Genomic DNA, 20258 nt, shown 5'->3' on the forward strand with positions numbered 1-20258 from the left:
GCAACTATAGGCAAGTCACCCAGGGCTCAGCCTACCCCGACATCAAACACGAGATTTAGATGCAATGGCCTAACGGTATTGCGTGTACTTACAGCATAAAGATTGTGCGGAACCATCCAAACGGTTAACGCACGATAAAAACATACCCATGGAGCCACCGGAAAACTGCCTGTTCAACTGGATAATAAAAATTTTAAATCTACAAATGACACCGAGTCAACTGAGATAGAAACGCGGATTGCATATGTGTATTCTCGAGGAAGTTTGGATACAACATATGTGTACATTTCCAAACGAATAACCGAAATAATTACTGTCACTTCAATTTAAACGAGGGTAAAGAATTCATACATTTACATCTAGCGGGCAATCACTTTACGCAGTATATTATAACAGAGGACGAATCCGACGAAGAATTGGAATCCGAATCAGAGCAGGAAGAACAACCAGCACACTTCCAAAGAAACCCTCACGTAAAAGAAGCCATGGCACGCTATTTAATAGCTGAGGCGCGACCAGAACAAGATTCACCCAAGTGGGAAAGAGATCCTAATGACAAAAAGCTATTCACTGGGGTACAAAGCCTGAATGATCACCCGTTCGCGCATAAATGCAACCTTGCTTATATTTTGGTAGAAGACATGATCCTTGACACAGAAGTACTAAACGCTTTGATAGAAAGACGCTACATACACTCAGAGGAGCTCTTTGGAACACAACGTTTTGTAGGCGAAATCATTGTAACAAAATACAGAGAGGCGTACATGTTCAGAATCGTTTTAAAGAAATACCTACACGACAAACCCTTAAGACCGGATATTGCTGGGTGTATAAAAACACTACAGTTACTGACTGAGAAGTACGGAATAACAACTTTTGGCTTTATCGGAGATTTGGAAATAATTACGCTCGCAGACTGGGAACACGTAATTGAACAGTGTAACAAGACCTTTAAAGGAAAGGAAATATCAATCGTTTTATTAAAAAATAACTTACAAGGTCGAGAACAGATATAGACTCATCAAAGAATATCACGAGTCATAAATCGGTAGTCATAAGAGAACGAACAGAACATACAACAGAATAGCCAGCGAATACTATTGGCGAAACATGCAAGCAGACGGTAGACAGTTCGAGGATGCGCAGGGTGCCAAGAAAAGAAACTAGTGCAGGTAAAAAAAACTGCCAATGCTCATCACAGATACCCTATCTCATTCATTTGATAAAATATCAATTAATTTCTGTGGATCAATGCCCCAAACCAAACGAGGAAACCGATACATATTAACTATTCAAGATAACTTTATAAAATTTTTCATATTAGTGCCAGTCGAACAGGCAACAGCACGGAAAGTAACGCGAGCACTTACAGAGAAACTAATTTGCTATTTCGGCTCACCCGTAACCCTTATCTCCGATCAGGAAGCTCACTTCATGAACCAAGTTATGGAAGATTTCGCAAGTATATTCTAAATGAATAAGTACTCAACGACCGCGTACTATCCCCAGTCGAACGGTGGAATAGAACGAATGCATCATATACTCAAAGAGTACATTAAAATGTACATAAAAGACAACGATAATTGGGATGAAGTAGTGCCATTAGCACAGCACGCATATAATTCAACGGAACACGACGGACAAGGTTACTTACCGCACGAATCAGTCTTTGGCCGACGTGCACGCACAGCGTCAAGCTTCCCACTACAAGAACACTTACAAACGTACGACGATGGCAGAAGCTTACGCTCCACTTAGAATGATTGCAGCGATAAATCGAATACAATCAAAACACCGCTCGAAATACTATTACGATAGGAAACTGAATGTGCAACACTTTAGAGAAGGAGAAATGGTCTATCTTCATAAGGAGCCCAAAGTCGACCAATTTAAACCCGAATATAAGGGACCGTATGAAATTATAACTATTAACTACTCAACACACAACGCAAAAATACAAAAAGGAGATGAAACACGGATAGTAAATATAAATAAGCTTAAACGATATATACCGGAAATCGAAGAGGAGGAGAGTACAGGTATAAGTATGAACAAAAAATAATAAAAAAAGAACACAAAAAAAAGCATAAAAATAAGGTTAACGGTTAATATTCGAAAAAAATAATGAAACAATTATAAAGGGATAGTAGAATAAGAAAATACAATACAAATATAAGGAAAAACATATTTGCCATGGTACTAGGATAAGGATATATACACACGCGATTTAAAATTACAAACATTACAGAGTAAACAGTAACTAAAAATAAAAACGATTAAATTAAATAATATTGACATTTAGGGAAATAATTATATCGAATTGATAAATGATAAACAAATAAGAAAAGCTCAAACATCTAGCGACCCCTGGACGCCGCATAAAATAATGAAAACCTTCAATCAAACATCTAGCCCCCCCAGACGCCGCAAGGTTCGAACAGTCTAGGAAAACAAGTAGAGAAAAATCTACTAATAGAAATCAATAATTAAACAAAATTTAAGGAAATAACAAAGAGGGGATATTGCTTAAATTAGAACTAGGTATTAAAAGAATAATCACTGGAATTCCCAGTAAAACCGAAACTACACTATATTAAAACACTAAAATGAGCAAACATGTAAAAATTCACCGGAACTAGTAAATCATCCTGGGATGATAATTATATTATGATAGATATGTAGCACAAATATAAATACATAATCCTACTGAAAAAAATAAAAATCACAAATAAGTACACTTTTTCGATAAAGAATGGTTCTCAGAAAGTAACCGGGTCAGGAAACATTTCACATAAATTACATATAGGTATAAAATAATGATAAATATTTATATTTATGTGATTTTTTTTTATAGTTCATTAAAAGTAAAGTATTTCTGATGTATATATATATATATATATATATATATATATATATATATATATATATACACAGGGTGAGTCATTTTAATCTTTAATCTTTTCGATATATATATATCGTATGCTGTAAATGATAATATTTTTAGAGAAATATAGCAAATATGTTTATTTCTATTTATAATCTGAATTATTTTTAAATCATATGCGCCACATAGATACATATGTATGTTTTACATATATCATTAGTAGTGAACTTGAGATTGGGTCCAGACAAGAGGGATGATGCAAATAATCATCTGTGCAGATATGATTTGGTTTTCTAAAGCTATCTTTTTGTGAATGTAATATGTCGAATGCTCTGTGTATTCACGCATATCACAAGACATAATCTGCAGATTGTGTCCGTTTAAGAGGAATGCTGCGAATAGCTATTTGTGCAGATATGATCTAGTTTTTTAAAGATATATGTTTGTGAATAAGAAATGACGACTGATCTATGTTTTTACGCATATCACAAGACGTAATCTGCATATTTGGTTTGGATAAAAGAAATGATGCGAATGATCATATGTGCAGATTTGATCTGGTTCTTTAAAGATATCAGTTTGTGAATGTAATATGTCTGTTTGTGGATGTAATATGTCGATTGCTCTCTGTATTCACCCATATTATAAGATGTAATCTGCAGATTCGGTTTAAATAAAAGGGTTCCTGCAAATAATCATCTGTGAAGATATCATTTGGTTTTCTAAAGATATATGTTTGTAAATGTAACATGTCTACTGCTCTATGTATTCACGCCTATCACATGACGTAATCTGTATATTTGGTTTGGATAAAATATATGCTGCAAATAATCTTCTTTGCGGATATGATCTGGTTTTCTAAAGATATATGTTTGTGGATGTAATATGTCTGTTTGTGGATGTAATATGTCGATTGCTCTCTGTATTCACCCATATTATAAGATGTAATCTGCAGATTCGGTTTAAATAAAAGGGTTCCCGCAAATAATCATCTGTGAAGATATCATTTGGTTTTCTAAAGATATATGTTTGTAAATGTAACATGTCTACTGCTCTATGTATTCACGCCTATCACATGACGTAATCTGCATATTTGGTTTGGATAAAATATATGCTGCAAATCATCATCTTTGCAGATATCATTTGGTTTTCTAATGATATATGTTTGTTGATGTAATATGTCGACTGCCCTGTGTTTTTACGCATATTACAAGACGTAATCTGCATATTTGGAATGGATAAAATATATGCAGCAAATAATCATCTTTATAGATATGATCTGGTTTTCTAAAGATATCTGTTTGTAAATGTAATATGTCTACTGCTCTATGTATTTACGCATATCACATGACGTAATCTGCAGATTCGGTTTAAATAAAAAGGTTCCTCCAAATAATCATCTGTGAAGATATGATTTGGTTTTCTCAAGATATCTGTTTGTGAATGTAATATGTCGACTGCTCTCTGTATTCACCCATATTATAAGATGTTATCTGCAGATTCGGTTTTGATGAAATGGATGCTGGGAATAATCATTTGTGCGTGTATGATCTGGTTTTTCAAAGATATCTGTTTGTGAATGAGAAATGATGACTGCTCTATGTATTTACGCATATCACATGACGTAATCTGCAGATTTGGTCTGGATGAAAGTGATGCTGCGGATAATCATCCATGCAGATATGACATCGTTCTTAAATGATATCTGTTTGTGAATGTAATATCTCTGTTTGTGGATGTAATATGTCGATTGCTCTCTGTATTCACCCATATTATAAGATGCAATCTGCAGATTCGGTTTAAATAAAAGGGTTCCTGCAAATAATCATCTGTGAAGATATCATTTGGTTTTCTAATGACATATGTTTGTTGATGTAATATGTCGACTGCCCTGTGTTTTTACGCATATTACAAGACGTAATCTGCATATTTGGAATGGATAAAATATATGCAGCAAATAATCATCTTTATAGATATGATCTGGTTTTCTAAAGATATCTGTTTGTAAATGTAATATGTCTACTGCTCTATGTATTTACGCATATCACATGACGTAATCTGCAGATTCGGTTTAAATAAAAAGGTTCCTCCAAATAATCATCTGTGAAGATATGATTTGGTTTTCTCAAGATATCTGTTTGTGAATGTAATATGTCGACTGCTCTCTGTATTCACCCATATTATAAGACGTAATCTGCAGATTTGGTTTAAATAAAAGGATTCCTGCAAATAATCATCTGTGAAGATATGATCTTATTTTTTAAAGATATCTGTTTGTGAATGAGAAATGGTGACTGCTCTATATTTTCATGCATATCACAAGTCGTAATCTGCAGATCTGATTTTAAATAAATGGGTTCCTGCAAATAATCATCTGTGAAGATATCATTTGGTTTTCTAAAGATATATGTTTGTTGATGTAATATGTCGACTGCCCTATGTTTTTACGCATATTACAAGACGTAATCTGCAGATTTGGTTTAAATAATAGGATTCCTGCAAATAATCATCTGTGAAGATATGATCTTATTTTTTAAAGATATCTGTTTGTGAATGAGAAATGGTGACTGCTCTATATTTTCATGCATATCACAAGTCGTAATCTGCAGATCTGATTTTAAATAAATGGGTTCCTGCAAATAATCATCTGTGAAGATATCATTTGGTTTTCTAAAGATATATGTTTGTAAATGTAATATTTCTACTGCTCTATGTATTCACGCATATCACATGACGTAATCTGCAGATTTGGTCTGGATGAAAGTGATACTGCGGATAATCATCCATGCAGATATGACTTCGTTCTTAAATGATATCTGTTTGTGAATGTAATATCTCTGTTTGTGGATGTAATATGTCGATTGCTCTCTGTATTCACCCATATTATAAGATGCAATCTGCAGATTCGGTTTAAATAAAAGGGTTCCTGCAAATAATCATCTGTGAAGATATCATTTGGTTTTCTAATGACATATGTTTGTTGATGTAATATGTCGACTGCCCTGTGTTTTTACGCATATTACAAGACGTAATCTGCATATTTGGAATGGATAAAATATATGCAGCAAATAATCATCTTTATAGATATGATCTGGTTTTCTAAAGATATCTGTTTGTAAATGTAATATGTCTACTGCTCTATGTATTTACGCATATCACATGACGTAATCTGCAGATTCGGTTTAAATAAAAAGGTTCCTCCAAATAATCATCTGTGAAGATATGATTTGGTTTTCTCAAGATATCTGTTTGTGAATGTAATATGTCGACTGCTCTCTGTATTCACCCATATTATAAGACGTAATCTGCAGATTTGGTTTAAATAAAAGGATTCCTGCAAATAATCATCTGTGAAGATATGATCTTATTTTTTAAAGATATCTGTTTGTGAATGAGAAATGGTGACTGCTCTATATTTTCATGCATATCACAAGTCGTAATCTGCAGATCTGATTTTAAATAAATGGGTTCCTGCAAATAATCATCTGTGAAGATATCATTTGGTTTTCTAAAGATATATGTTTGTTGATGTAATATGTCGACTGCCCTATGTTTTTACGCATATTACAAGACGTAATCTGCAGATTTGGTTTAAATAATAGGATTCCTGCAAATAATCATCTGTGAAGATATGATCTTATTTTTTAAAGATATCTGTTTGTGAATGAGAAATGGTGACTGCTCTATATTTTCATGCATATCACAAGTCGTAATCTGCAGATCTGATTTTAAATAAATGGGTTCCTGCAAATAATCATCTGTGAAGATATCATTTGGTTTTCTAAAGATATATGTTTGTAAATGTAATATTTCTACTGCTCTATGTATTCACGCATATCACATGACGTAATCTGCAGATTTGGTCTGGATGAAAGTGATACTGCGGATAATCATCCATGCAGATATGACTTCGTTCTTAAATGATATCTGTTTGTGAATGTAATATCTCTGTTTGTGGATGTAATATGTCGATTGCTCTCTGTATTCACCCATATTATAAGATGCAATCTGCAGATTCGGTTTAAATAAAAGGGTTCCTGCAAATAATCATCTGTGAAGATATCATTTGGTTTTCTAATGACATATGTTTGTTGATGTAATATGTCGACTGCCCTGTGTTTTTACGCATATTACAAGACGTAATCTGCATATTTGGAATGGATAAAATATATGCAGCAAATAATCATCTTTATAGATATGATCTGGTTTTCTAAAGATATCTGTTTGTAAATGTAATATGTCTACTGCTCTATGTATTTACGCATATCACATGACGTAATCTGCAGATTCGGTTTAAATAAAAAGGTTCCTCCAAATAATCATCTGTGAAGATATGATTTGGTTTTCTCAAGATATCTGTTTGTGAATGTAATATGTCGACTGCTCTCTGTATTCACCCATATTATAAGACGTAATCTGCAGATTTGGTTTAAATAAAAGGATTCCTGCAAATAATCATCTGTGAAGATATGATCTTATTTTTTAAAGATATCTGTTTGTGAATGAGAAATGGTGACTGCTCTATATTTTCATGCATATCACAAGTCGTAATCTGCAGATCTGATTTTAAATAAATGGGTTCCTGCAAATAATCATCTGTGAAGATATCATTTGGTTTTCTAAAGATATATGTTTGTTGATGTAATATGTCGACTGCCCTATGTTTTTACGCATATTACAAGACGTAATCTGCAGATTTGGTTTAAATAATAGGATTCCTGCAAATAATCATCTGTGAAGATATGATCTTATTTTTTAAAGATATCTGTTTGTGAATGAGAAATGGTGACTGCTCTATATTTTCATGCATATCACAAGTCGTAATCTGCAGATCTGATTTTAAATAAATGGGTTCCTGCAAATAATCATCTGTGAAGATATCATTTGGTTTTCTAAAGATATATGTTTGTAAATGTAATATTTCTACTGCTCTATGTATTCACGCATATCACATGACGTAATCTGCAGATTTGGTCTGGATGAAAGTGATACTGCGGATAATCATCCATGCAGATATGACTTCGTTCTTAAATGATATCTGTTTGTGAATGTAATATCTCTGTTTGTGGATGTAATATGTCGATTGCTCTCTGTATTCACCCATATTATAAGATGCAATCTGCAGATTCGGTTTAAATAAAAGGGTTCCTGCAAATAATCATCTGTGAAGATATCATTTGGTTTTCTAATGACATATGTTTGTTGATGTAATATGTCGACTGCCCTGTGTTTTTACGCATATTACAAGACGTAATCTGCATATTTGGAATGGATAAAATATATGCAGCAAATAATCATCTTTATAGATATGATCTGGTTTTCTAAAGATATCTGTTTGTAAATGTAATATGTCTACTGCTCTATGTATTTACGCATATCACATGACGTAATCTGCAGATTCGGTTTAAATAAAAAGGTTCCTCCAAATAATCATCTGTGAAGATATGATTTGGTTTTCTCAAGATATCTGTTTGTGAATGTAATATGTCGACTGCTCTCTGTATTCACCCATATTATAAGACGTAATCTGCAGATTTGGTTTAAATAAAAGGATTCCTGCAAATAATCATCTGTGAAGATATGATCTTATTTTTTAAAGATATCTGTTTGTGAATGAGAAATGGTGACTGCTCTATATTTTCATGCATATCACAAGTCGTAATCTGCAGATCTGATTTTAAATAAATGGGTTCCTGCAAATAAGCATCTGTGAAGATATCATTTGGTTTTCTAAAGATATCTGTTTGTAAATGTAATATGTCTACTGCCCTATGTTTTTACGCATATTACATGACGTAATCTGCAGATTTGGTTTAAATAAAAAGGTTCCTGCAAATAATCATCTGCGAAGAAATGATCTGATTATCTAAAGATATCTGTTTGTGAATGTAATCTGTCGATTGCTCTCTGTATTCACCCATATTATAAGATGTAATCTCCAGATTCGGTTTAAATAAAAGGGTTCCTGCAAATAATCATCTGTGCGTGTATGATCTTGTTTTTCAAAGATATCTGTTTGCGAATGTAATATGTCGACTGCTCTCTGTATTCACCCATATCACAAGACGTAATCTGCATATTTGGTTTGGATAAAAGAAATGCTGCGAATGATCATATGTGCAGATATGATCTGGTTCTTTAAAGATATCAATTTGTGAATATTGATGTAAGCAGGCTAGTCGGGGTGGTCTAAAAAAGGTCGGTGAAGAGAAGGAGGCACGTGTGCTTATTGCGACATGCAGCCCGCTGGTGTCAGTGGAGTTCGCTCCTTGGAGAGCGGAGTGATGAAGAGGCCTGCTGTAGAGCAGGCGGCAAGGAGGTAGGTAGGCCGAAAGGGCCTGCTAAGGCTTACAGTCCTTGGCTTCTTCGTTGCCTAGAGAGCGGACACTGCTCGGACCTCTCTAGGTCGATTCTTGGATCGAGTCTGGACAAGGGGGGGGGGGGGGGCCGCCCAACCCGGTGTAGGTTGCACCACCCAATTTACAAAGGGGAAAGTGGGGAGTCTTATCCTTTTGTTATTACGGGGCCTATCCCAAACAGGGATCGGTCCACTCAAAAATGACTAGAGGGCGCGTAGCGCTTTAGTCGGAGATCGTGAGATCAAACGCCACCGAGGCCATGGGTCCCGGAGGAGTCTTCTCCTTGATCAAGGGTACTCTCCCTAGGGGGAGTAGCATTGGAACCTTGAGGATCTCATTAGAGGTGATCTTCGGTTTGCGACGCTGTCCTGGGAGTCTGGGAGCAGTTGGCCTTCGCTTCGTCGGCGACAGTTTCCCTGGTGGCGGCCTCCTCTGACGAGGAGAGATGGTGATGCTCCTGCGTCGTGCTGTTCGCGCAGACTGCCTGGCCGCTATTTTCCGACTGACGATTTGTAACTGCGTTGTCGGATTTGTGGCTGCTGGAGTCGGGGTTGTCCGATGGTAGAGACGAATGCCCTGGAGCTCTGGATCAGTCGTGGGCTGCACAGGGATATCTATCAGCTGTAGATGTTCGGGCCATTCGGCGTTCAACACGTCGGATGATGATCCTGGGGTGTGTGGCCTTGACCCAGGCGGTGGAGTGGCGGGCGGTGGCAGATCCGTCTGAGCACTGCTGTGTCGGCGATCTGGTGTGGGATCGGTCTGGGCGGCGGCGTCGGCAGTGGGAGGCTTCCGATGCTGGCGTTGCTCTGAGATGAGCGCTCGGTTGGACTCGGCAAGCAACAGGTGCAGCAAGTTGCGCTCGGCCCTCAGCTCCTGAAGAGTTTCAAAGGTCGGCATCGATGTGCGCCGAATTAGCGCTGAGAAGTGCTGATTAGGAAAGGGGGAAAAGAAGTACACGAAGTATTTTCTTTTTAAAACAAAAATCAGATTTATTGTGCTAGAGTGTACTGTGCAAGTAGCCTAGGCTCCGTTGCTGCCACTCAGACGCGGTCTGATGCGGGGTGGGAGAAGTGCCTCGGTCTGGAAACCGGCCCGCTTATATGCCCTCCAAGGCGCTGCTCCTCTTTGGGGATTACGGCAGCCGCCTGGCGGCCGCGCGTGGTACTAGCGGCGCTGTCGAGCGGGTTGCCGGTATCCAGGGGCTTGTGCGAGAGAGCCTGTGGGTGGGTTATAACAATTTGTCTGTTTTTGAATTATGTATGATGACTGCTCTGTGTATTTACCTATATTAAAAGACGTAATCTGCATATTTGGTTTAAATAAAATCTATGCTTCGAATAATTATCTTTGCAGATATGATCTAGTTTATTAATTATATCTGTTTGTGAATGAGAAATGATGACTGCTCTCTATTTTCATGCATATCACAAGACGTAATCTGCAGATTCGGTTTGGATTAATGGGATGCTGCGAATAATCATCTATGCTGATATGATCTAGTTTTTTGAAGATGTCTGTTTGTGAATGAAAAATAACGGCTGCTTTAGGTATTCACGTATATTATAAGACGTAATCTGCAGATTTGGTTTGGATCAAAGGGATGTTGCGAATAATCATCTGTGCAGATATCATCTGGTTTTCCGAAGATATCTGTTTGTAAATGTAATATTTCGACTGCTCTGTATTGTCACATTTTAATCAACCAAGTATCAACGGGGTCTGGATTACGCCGTGCTGGGACTAGCGCCCTACCAGGCTCATAAGGAATTTGGAGACTGGGTCAAACCAGCAACATGGAGAGGAATTATATAGAAACAAGTGGAGTGCTGAGTAGAAGTTAATTCACGTAACCGTAACAGAAGAAGCATAAAAGATACGCTAGAAGAGACTGTCGGAATTGCTATCAGTCTCAATCCGACGAGGATTGGCAGAACGTACCGCCGACTCAGAAGAAACAGCTAATATAGGCGAAGGCGACCCGCGGACAAGAGTATTCACGGGAGAAAATGAGCAATGCCTAGCGTGACTAGTCCAATTATCAGGCTTTAGAAATTGTCGACAGCCCAGATATTGATACCAACAAGCCTGCGTTTGCTCACCTGCTAGAGATTCCAACACTAAGTTTCGCACACCGCTACGCGGACCAGGGCAAATAGCACACATCGTAGTGTTATCCCAGCAAAAACTACATACCGAGTGACCATTTAAATATTGTTAAATAGGCGTAAACATGTAATCGCAACCAATTGGACAGAATACGTATACGGGCCTAGAATTATTCCAAATCGATAACTGGGAAGACGGACGCGCGACTACCTCGGCACTATGCGATGAGCTGAACGAATTATTTGATAGCATAGAAAAGGAAGGATTTGACGAATCATCAGAGAGATCAACCTCAACCGCGGATCGCCCGGGCGGCTCGCCAATCGCCGGCATTAATAAATGACGTAAAGCGTCCTGAGATAAACGTTCGCGTGGAGGCATCGCGCGGGAGACCTTAAATGACGGCACGGAGCCGAAAGGCGGGTGCAAGCCTCCGGCAGACGGAAACACTGACTCGTAATTTTTCAAATTTGTACGCGTAACGTCAAAAGAACTGTCGTGAATTGCCGGATGAGAGCCAGATAAATTCGCGGACAAATACTCGGTATAAGCAAGAGCACCGTTGTGGAAATCGCTCCTAACTGTCGACGCGGGAATGGCTTTGGGAGCAGAAACTGTAGCACTATTGTACCAGTAACCGGCCCACCCCGATATGTTTTCTCGCTTTCAATCTGACCTACCATTGCAAACAGACGTAGCGACCGAATTGCGAGTAGTAGCGCACGGATACACGGAGGGTGTATGAGACACCTCGGATCCGAAGTGCTTCTCGTTAATCCCAGCTGGAAAGGGAGGCGAATAGGTACTCGTTATTAGGAGCAATAGTGCAGGAGGGTTCGACACTGCAGAGGGATTATACGAGAATTGGGATACGCCCTGCGCGACCCGACCGGACAGATTTAAAATTAGTAACGTTCTATCAACAAAACCACGAATAGGCATCCGACTACGCCTAGGATATCATGCACTTACCACGTTACGAAAAGACTATAAATCGACAGCAAAAAAAAAGAACACAGTGAAAAATAACGCTATAACCGGTCAATTAATAATCAGTCAAGTACAAGCGTCATTTCTCACACGAGAACTAGGCGAAGCAACAGTAATAGGTCCAGGCAGAGGTCGTCCACGCCGGAAGACACGAGAACCAAAAGAAGGTGTGAGTTCCAAAGACGGATGGAAGCCTTGGCCAGCTGCTCGGACTGAAGTAGACAAGGAATCACGTTCTCCTGACACCCTTCCGACATCACCTCGGCCACGACGTCGATGGGATGGTCGCGCACCTGATTGAGGTATCTCCTAGAAGACTGAACTTAATTGACCCGACCGGGGCACATAGTCCGGGACGATTATAGGCCGGGTCGACTGCCGGACTGACCGGAGGAACAGCATGTCGTAAATCAGCCAGTCTAGTGAGATGCTGGAAGCATCCAACCGCGCTGACATGCGGTAAATCGCATCTCTCAATTTAGGAGTAAAAGGACGTCGCTGAGCACGAGGTCCAGATCCACACGAACCAGAAAAAAGCCATCTTTATTTCTCTTCTCTGAAAACGCCAAAGAAATAAGTAAGGGGAGAAAGTAGCCTCTACGGAAAATAAGATGACGAAGCGAAATTGATAAACAAACACTTACCAATAAATTCACGAGGAGATGAAACAACAGCCCGAGGCACCAGAAAGCACTCGAAGGAAAATACGTAACGGTCAACAAAACAGACGGACAGCAATTCGGCTAGCAGTGAGGTAGAGAGAAGCGATCACCACCAATGTATACATACTAGCAGAGATTCTCCTGATTTCTTAAGCCAACAATAATAATTACACACAAGTCATTCTCAACCAAACACTCTTATACGCACACACGCGACCACACTACAAAGAGGTACCCTTGTAGCTCGCAGCGAGATGTCTGTTGAGCTTGGGTGCAGTCAACTCCAGCCCGCACAAGGGGCACCGTACCCGAAGGGACACCGGAGGTGCCTCAGAATTGAGTCGGGTCATATGCCTATTGAGGCTGGAGCGCGACGCAAAAGGAGGATGTCCTCATAGAGCGCAAGCAAAAACCTCAACAGGCGTTTCAGGAGCTTGGAGAGTCCGTACGTGAGCATCAAACACCCTCGCGACAGAGCAGGAGTAAAGGCACCCTTCTTTCGGTCACACAAAAAGGCGCACTGTCCGCTCCTTGAGGGATACGCTCGACGTCTCGTTGGGACAAATAAAGCGCACGCTATTTGGTCTACCAGCCTCTTTACAGAATATACACGCCGTAAAGAGGTGGGCGCCGAGATTCCAGGCGGCACTACCCACGTTTACGGCCTCAGCCAGGGTGACCCCGAAATTCACCACCTGGTGGTAGACACCGCGGCCCACAAAGACCAGATCCCCTGGCTCCTGTCTGAGGCACTGGTAGGAAACCCGTGGACAGGGCCTAGATCTTATGGTGATGCGGCAGGAAGCAACCCTTACCCACGATTGCCAACTTACACCAAGCTTCCCGCCACGCAGCAATCTCCTTCACCACGGCCTTCGTCAGCCGTTTGTTATCGCATCGATGAACAAACAGCTAAATCTTGCAGGATCCGGAAAGGCTCCAGTAGATCAGATTGCAGCTGTCCAAATATCCGTCTTGGGGATGTTGGATCCGTCTCCAGACAGATAAAAGGTTGAGTTGTCAGCCTGTTAGTTGAATGCCAACCATCTTCGGATTCACGCCAAGGTTGCGGTCGGGGCCGATGTTCCACGGAACGTCAGCTAGCAGGGGCATAAGTTCAGCCACGGCCTCCATATTCATTCCATACAAGGGACCGGCCTTCGGATCAGCAAATTGACTGCCGTAGTGCGACAACACCGAATTCACATAGCCGTTCAGGTCCACAAAAGCGTCAAGCGAAGCAGTAGTAACCGGCCGCGCCTGTAACAAATAAGTCCAGCCTGCTGCGTCATTCCATGCGCTGTAGGAAGTTCTCGACGCTTAACGATGAGTCCCCGGTGAACTTAATCCCTCATTTGTTCACCGTGGGACCGATGGGTCTGTTGTTCTGTCTTTGCGACCCATCGTAGTTGCTACTGTCACTCAGCGCTTGCGTATTCGCGTTCGTCGCATTCGCATTCCTTTCCTCCCTAGCAACTACTGGGAGTTGCGAATAGAGAGGATTCGCCGGGATCCAAGAGTTGGAGGCTTCATCAGCCACCGCGCCCGCGTCTTCGCGGATACTGCTGTGATTCATATAATTTATGCTGTATGTGTCTTGAAAATTCACATGACCGTCTTTGCGTGAGTTCTGTGGATTACTCTCGCTTGCTGGTAGCTCCACCCTTGTACTAGACGCTATGTTAGTTGGCCATTGTAACATCATGGCCTCCATCTTGCACATCAGTGCCCTCACCGTTGTGGTATTCTCAGCTATCGACTGACTTAGCAGGTCATTCTGAGCTACCGAATTTTGCGCTGATACTTCGTGACTCTGGGAGTATTGTGCGCTGCAACGCTCGTCTTCACCGTACTCTCTGTTGAGCGGTTGATTGCTCGTTGTTGCAGCGCTTTGCTGAGAACTGGTGTCTAATCTGCAAGTCACTGCCGCTGCGCCTATGACTGCGCGTGGTGCGGTGACCTTCACACTGCGGAATTTTTCGTTTGGGAAAACGTATTCGCCTTTGCCTTCGCCCGCTGTAGTTGTCGGCGTTGTCGTTGTCGTCGTTGTCGTGGTTACTGTCGTAACCAGATTCCCTGTCGGCACCTCTATCGTGACGATTCTATTCTAGTCTCGACATTGCGCCTCTTGCGTCGTTAACTTGGCTTAGTCTTCCGGCGTCGACACTGGCGCTTGTGCCTGTTCACTCTCCTCAGTGACTGGCATTTCTGCGAACGCGTCTCTCATTGTCATTGCGTTTAGCAGTTGTAGATTAAGCCCTGTTGGTTGGCCTAATCCTCCCGCCGGTTGACCTAGTTCATCTTGATCGCCGGCGTAACCACGACTTCGTTATCCTCGATCTATTGTTGAAACACCTTCAAAAGGTGTGGCTGTTCGGCGTCATGATCGCCCGTGTAAATCGAGCGTGTCGATACTTGTTCAGCCGTTGCGTCGATGAATGACTTATGCAGGTCTTCCCTCTTCACTCGCGCCATTACTGTCGAGGCGTCCAGGCTTTCTCTAAAATCTGACTCGGTATACTCTCCGAGAAGCCATCTGTTCAGCCTAGCAACGCGATCTAATCGCTTGCTGTCTGGCTTTAACTGCATACTCCCGAGGGCATCGTTCATCTCTTCTAAGTTGATGCCTAAGCACCAATTCTCGACGACCTTCTCTACTTTTTTCGCCATGTCGGTGTATCTTCTACGTCTAAACGACGTTTTGCGGTTGCGCAACAACGACGTGGCAGCTCCCTATCCTACGCACTCACTCTAGCCCCTACATTGTATTCTTGTTGCTACAACGTAAGCTGCAAATATACAACCTTTGTACTCACACACTTGCACACTTAAACTCGTCGCTGTGACGTATATTATTACGCGAAATCGAATAAAACGAAAAATCGAATTCGTATAATCGGAGCGAGATCCGTACAAAAATTTTAATTACGCCAGGTAAGCACGAATTGCCTCTGGCGCGCGCACTCGTAGCACCGCTGTGCTCTCACTTGCAACGCACAGTTTGTGCTATAGCCATATACGCACTCATACACCCAAAAAAAGACGAAAATATTTTTCGCGGAATTACGCGTATATCTTGATCTGCGAGTGGAGTGTGTTCTCTTCTTGACAAATCTTGAGGTCTACTTGACTGAAAACTGGGTGTATACTGTTCTGCGTCTTCCCGTAGAAGTAACTCTATACCTCGGGCCCGTCGCGTTCTCGTAGAATTGCCTCTAAGTAGCGCCACAAGCGCTCGCACTATCTCTCACACACTCGCGCCACAGCGCGCTTTGCTCCACTATAGCGTGCGTGGACTATACTTTGCGGCTGATAATAATTAAACAACTTACAATTTCGCATACACGCTCTGCTTTCACACGAGACGTCACGAAAAAATAATTATGCTACTCTCTATCCTAACGAGAGTGCTTTAACATTCTCCCTACAACAAATAGAAAATTATTCGACTTGGAGAGCATGCGGTACTAGTGTCAGCTTCAAGTTTCGCCGCTCCGAGTCGTTTAATTCTACGTCCTGTGATAATATCGGTAGATATCTGTTCTCGGCCTGGCAACGAAAATCTCCGATTATTATTCACAGATTTCCCGTGTGAATTGCTTTCATATCGATTTATCGAGAACGGATGCGAACTTTGTGAAACAGCAAATTGGTTAATATATTTCAAATTGACACTAAACGCATACGCGCAATAATGGTTTAAATGCGATCGAAATTTTTGTTGAAGGTTAGAAAACCCAATTTTAAAGTATACATATAGAGTTGCCCTGCCCCGAACTGGACTTCGTCCATTTTCTTGCCAGTGCAGCGATATCGAGTCCCTTGATCTTTGGAATAGTTGTGTATTTTTTTTGTGAGAATCCGTGATTTTCCATACAAAATTTTATATAATCATAAACTTTTACATTTTTCTAATTAATTAAAAAAAAAATATTATGAGGATGTTGTAACCATAGACATAGAAGGTATAGATTGCTGGTGTAGGTTAGCAAGAATTTGACTTATAACTGCGTGTATTCAAGAAAGTGACACAAATATTTTATTTTATTTATCTTTTATATTAACTATATCTTCTAGAAATTTTGATTTTTATGTTTTAATTTGTGTCACTTTTGCTAACCTGTATATGTGGTATATTTCTTTTCTGTTTGTGGACGTAGCTATGTTCAATTCTATCAAGTTGCGCGATAGCGCCACGAAGGTGAGTTTGAGAAGCAGACGAAGCCGCGGTGCCCGTGAAACTATTTACTTCTATATTGGTGTTTGAATTTTTCATGATACATAAAAAAATGCTTATCGTTACTGTTCCTGATTTTTTTTTGGCTTATCAGTATGTTTTCTGAGCTAAACTATGGTTTCCAATGAAAATATTCGTTAAAAAGCCGTTTCGTTTAATAATAAACGAGTTTATATGTCACTCTACTTTTTTCTCCAGTGTGGTAGGACCGTAAAATTCGATTTCTATCCTAAAAGTGGTAGGACCGTGAAGTTGGCCGTACAAGCTATTATGTGTAATACAGTTGGGTATCGCTTTCCCACAGATTTCTATAAGTTGCGCAGAGTAAATGTGTTTACATTGTCTGCTTTAATTGAAGGTTATGTTTTTGAACAGCTGCCGCACTGTCCTGCACAAACTTTCTGAGTATTCGGAGTCGCTGATGACGGGGCCCAGGAAGTTGATTTCGTGACTTTTTGTGCATACATGCGAATATCGTTTCGCGGTAGCTGGTCACGCTCGATGTCTAGGTGCCAAGGGTCTTCGATGACGAGACTGTCGATATATATTGCGCGCTGTAGATTTTTGTATTTTGTGTCAATATCGATCGAGGTAGCGCGTTCCATAGCTTCATTGTCTGAGTGTAAAAACTGATTTCAGACATCAAAAGCTGTGGAGCGCATTAACAAGACCCTGTCATCGGCGAACTCATCCACCTGGATACCGTACACGAGAGATCGATATTTTCTCGTAATGAAAAATTTCAGTGTGCACTACCCGAACCCCATCATCATATATTTTATTTTTAGACCAAATTTAAGGTACATACTTTAGTAAGTTCTCTCAAAAAGACATGAAATCTCTAAAAAAAACTTAACCGAGGTAAAAAGTTTAGGCGCGTTTAATGTTTCCGTATTATCATGAATGTCAATAATTATTTTGATTGATTTGATTGTAATATATTGATCAATTACAAACAATTTTCAAGATACTTGCTACGTAACTTGCCATGCCACTTACATTTTCTTCATGGTACATACTTTTACATTTAAAATATTTCATTTTATTGAAATAACAATTTTATAAGTTTATGTACACAAATGAAATATGCGGAAAGTGACACTTACAATTAGACAACACTACGAACAAAATGTAAGGGGCATGGCAAGTTACGTAGTAAGTATCTTGAGAATTGTTTGTAATTGATCAATATAGTTTAAATTACTTATCATTTGACTGAGCCCTTAATTAAACATAATGATTTTTTGTTAGTCGTATTATAAATAAAATAATATGATTGTAAACTTGACTCGTTTAAATTGATCTCAGTTGTTTTTTAATCTGTAATTTCACAGTAAAAATAATTATTGACATTTATGTTGATACGCAAAACATCAAACGCGCCTAACCTTTTTACTTTGGTTAAGTTTTTTTTAGAGATATTTATAACTTTAAAATTTTTATAAATTATAGTTAATAAATATATACTCTAAATATAAATTATAGACTAAATTTAAAATTTGACTATTGATTCGCATGTTCTAATTGTATAGGTGAGCCATGAATTCATAATTTTTGTTAAAACATGTGGTTACGGTTGTAGTAAAACTATGTGTTTTAACACTTAATTAATTTTGCTTTGCTGGTTTCTTTTACTGTCAGTTTTTTGAATTTTATATTAGCAATTTCATCAATTTTGTTTGTATCTATAATCAAATTTAAATAATTTAAATGGAAATATGATGATTATGACAAAAATAAAAGAAATATTCTGAAGCGTAAAATGAATGATAATGGAAAAGATAACGAAAATAGTTTTAAAAATATTAAAATTTTAAATACCATCTTACCAACAGTAATGAACACCAATAGAGAAGTAAATAGTTTCACGGGCACCAAAGCTTCGTCTGCTTCTCAAAATCGCTTTCATAGCGCTATCGGGCCACTTTATACAAGTGCACGAAGTAGGTGATGATCACCTACGCGCACGAGTATCGTATACTATTTTTTGACACGAGTGTGCGAATCTACGTTCTTAGCAGATAAGCGTGCGCGAAATTCAGAATTCAGAATTTCGCGCACTAGTGTAAAAATCAGGCATTTTGCACACGCTGCGCAGCTAGGAGAAATCGAATTCCGCACACAAAGTGTAAAAAATTTTATTTTATTCATAATCATAAATTTATAAATAAACAGTTAAATATTAGTTTTTATAGGTTTGTTTTAGCGGCATTCGAACGTGTATTATTAACAATGTATATACCCTTACAGATAATATGTACTGAATATTTACACGATGAATAGTTGCATTTTATTTAATTTTCTTTAAAATCTTCATTATTTTGTATCTTCTAAACCATATTATACCAAGCCTACAAATAATTCTGTAGGTTATTTTTAGCGATTAAATTACATTATATTAATGTTTGATTAAGTATTTTAAATATTATATTTAATATTTGCAGCTTTAATTGACACAATTCAGCTTATTCAGTCACTCCGGAGTTTTTTACCACCACCTCACATATCAGTGTCAAGTTGGAAAACTGAAGACAAACATGGATTAGATCATAGTAACGCCTCTTATCTACCATGCTTGTAACTTATAATAAATTATACTTTACTTTTAATCAATAAAGAATAAGCGAAATAAATTGTTTTGCAACTAAATTTATTAGTATCACCTATTTCCAAGCCTTTCAGGCACTATAGTCCAGTCGAACTAGGTGAAAGCTCGTAATTTATTTTCAAAAATTAAATATAGCAATGTTTTTGCACTTTATGGCGGAAAGGATATGTAGAATGATAATTTCCACAAACTAACTAAAAAGGAGTGGGAAAAAGTTTGGCAAAATTACGCATTTGTTTAGTTTTTGCAGTGCCTATAAAAATCTAGACGATCGATCGAAAAATAACTTATGTTATGTTGAAGGTACTTAAATTACCTACACATAAATGCACCTAAATTATACCTTATTTTTGCATCAATTAGTTAAGTGTAAAATCAATGCCGAACGCGAAAAAATGCATTTTCGAAA

The 20258-nt window shown here is 39.0% G+C and overlaps 1 protein-coding gene across 9 annotated transcripts in view; it reads left to right on the forward strand.

Moving 5' to 3' along the window:
- The window catches only part of LOC100498670 (uncharacterized), a 225056-nt gene extending 205182 nt beyond the window's left edge, over nt 1-19874 (forward strand). For all 9 annotated transcript variants that reach the window (XM_031925959.2, XM_031925955.2, XM_031925956.2 and 6 more), the window contains 1 exon segment: nt 19686-19874. In XM_031925959.2, coding sequence (XP_031781819.1) covers nt 19686-19822 — 137 coding nt within the window. In that variant the 3' untranslated portion in view covers nt 19823-19874.
- The last annotated feature ends 384 nt before the right edge of the window (nt 19875-20258 follow it).

This window comes from Nasonia vitripennis (genome assembly GCF_009193385.2).
Source record: "Nasonia vitripennis strain AsymCx chromosome 3 unlocalized genomic scaffold, Nvit_psr_1.1 chr3_random0006, whole genome shotgun sequence".
Taxonomy (NCBI): domain Eukaryota; kingdom Metazoa; phylum Arthropoda; class Insecta; order Hymenoptera; family Pteromalidae; genus Nasonia; species Nasonia vitripennis.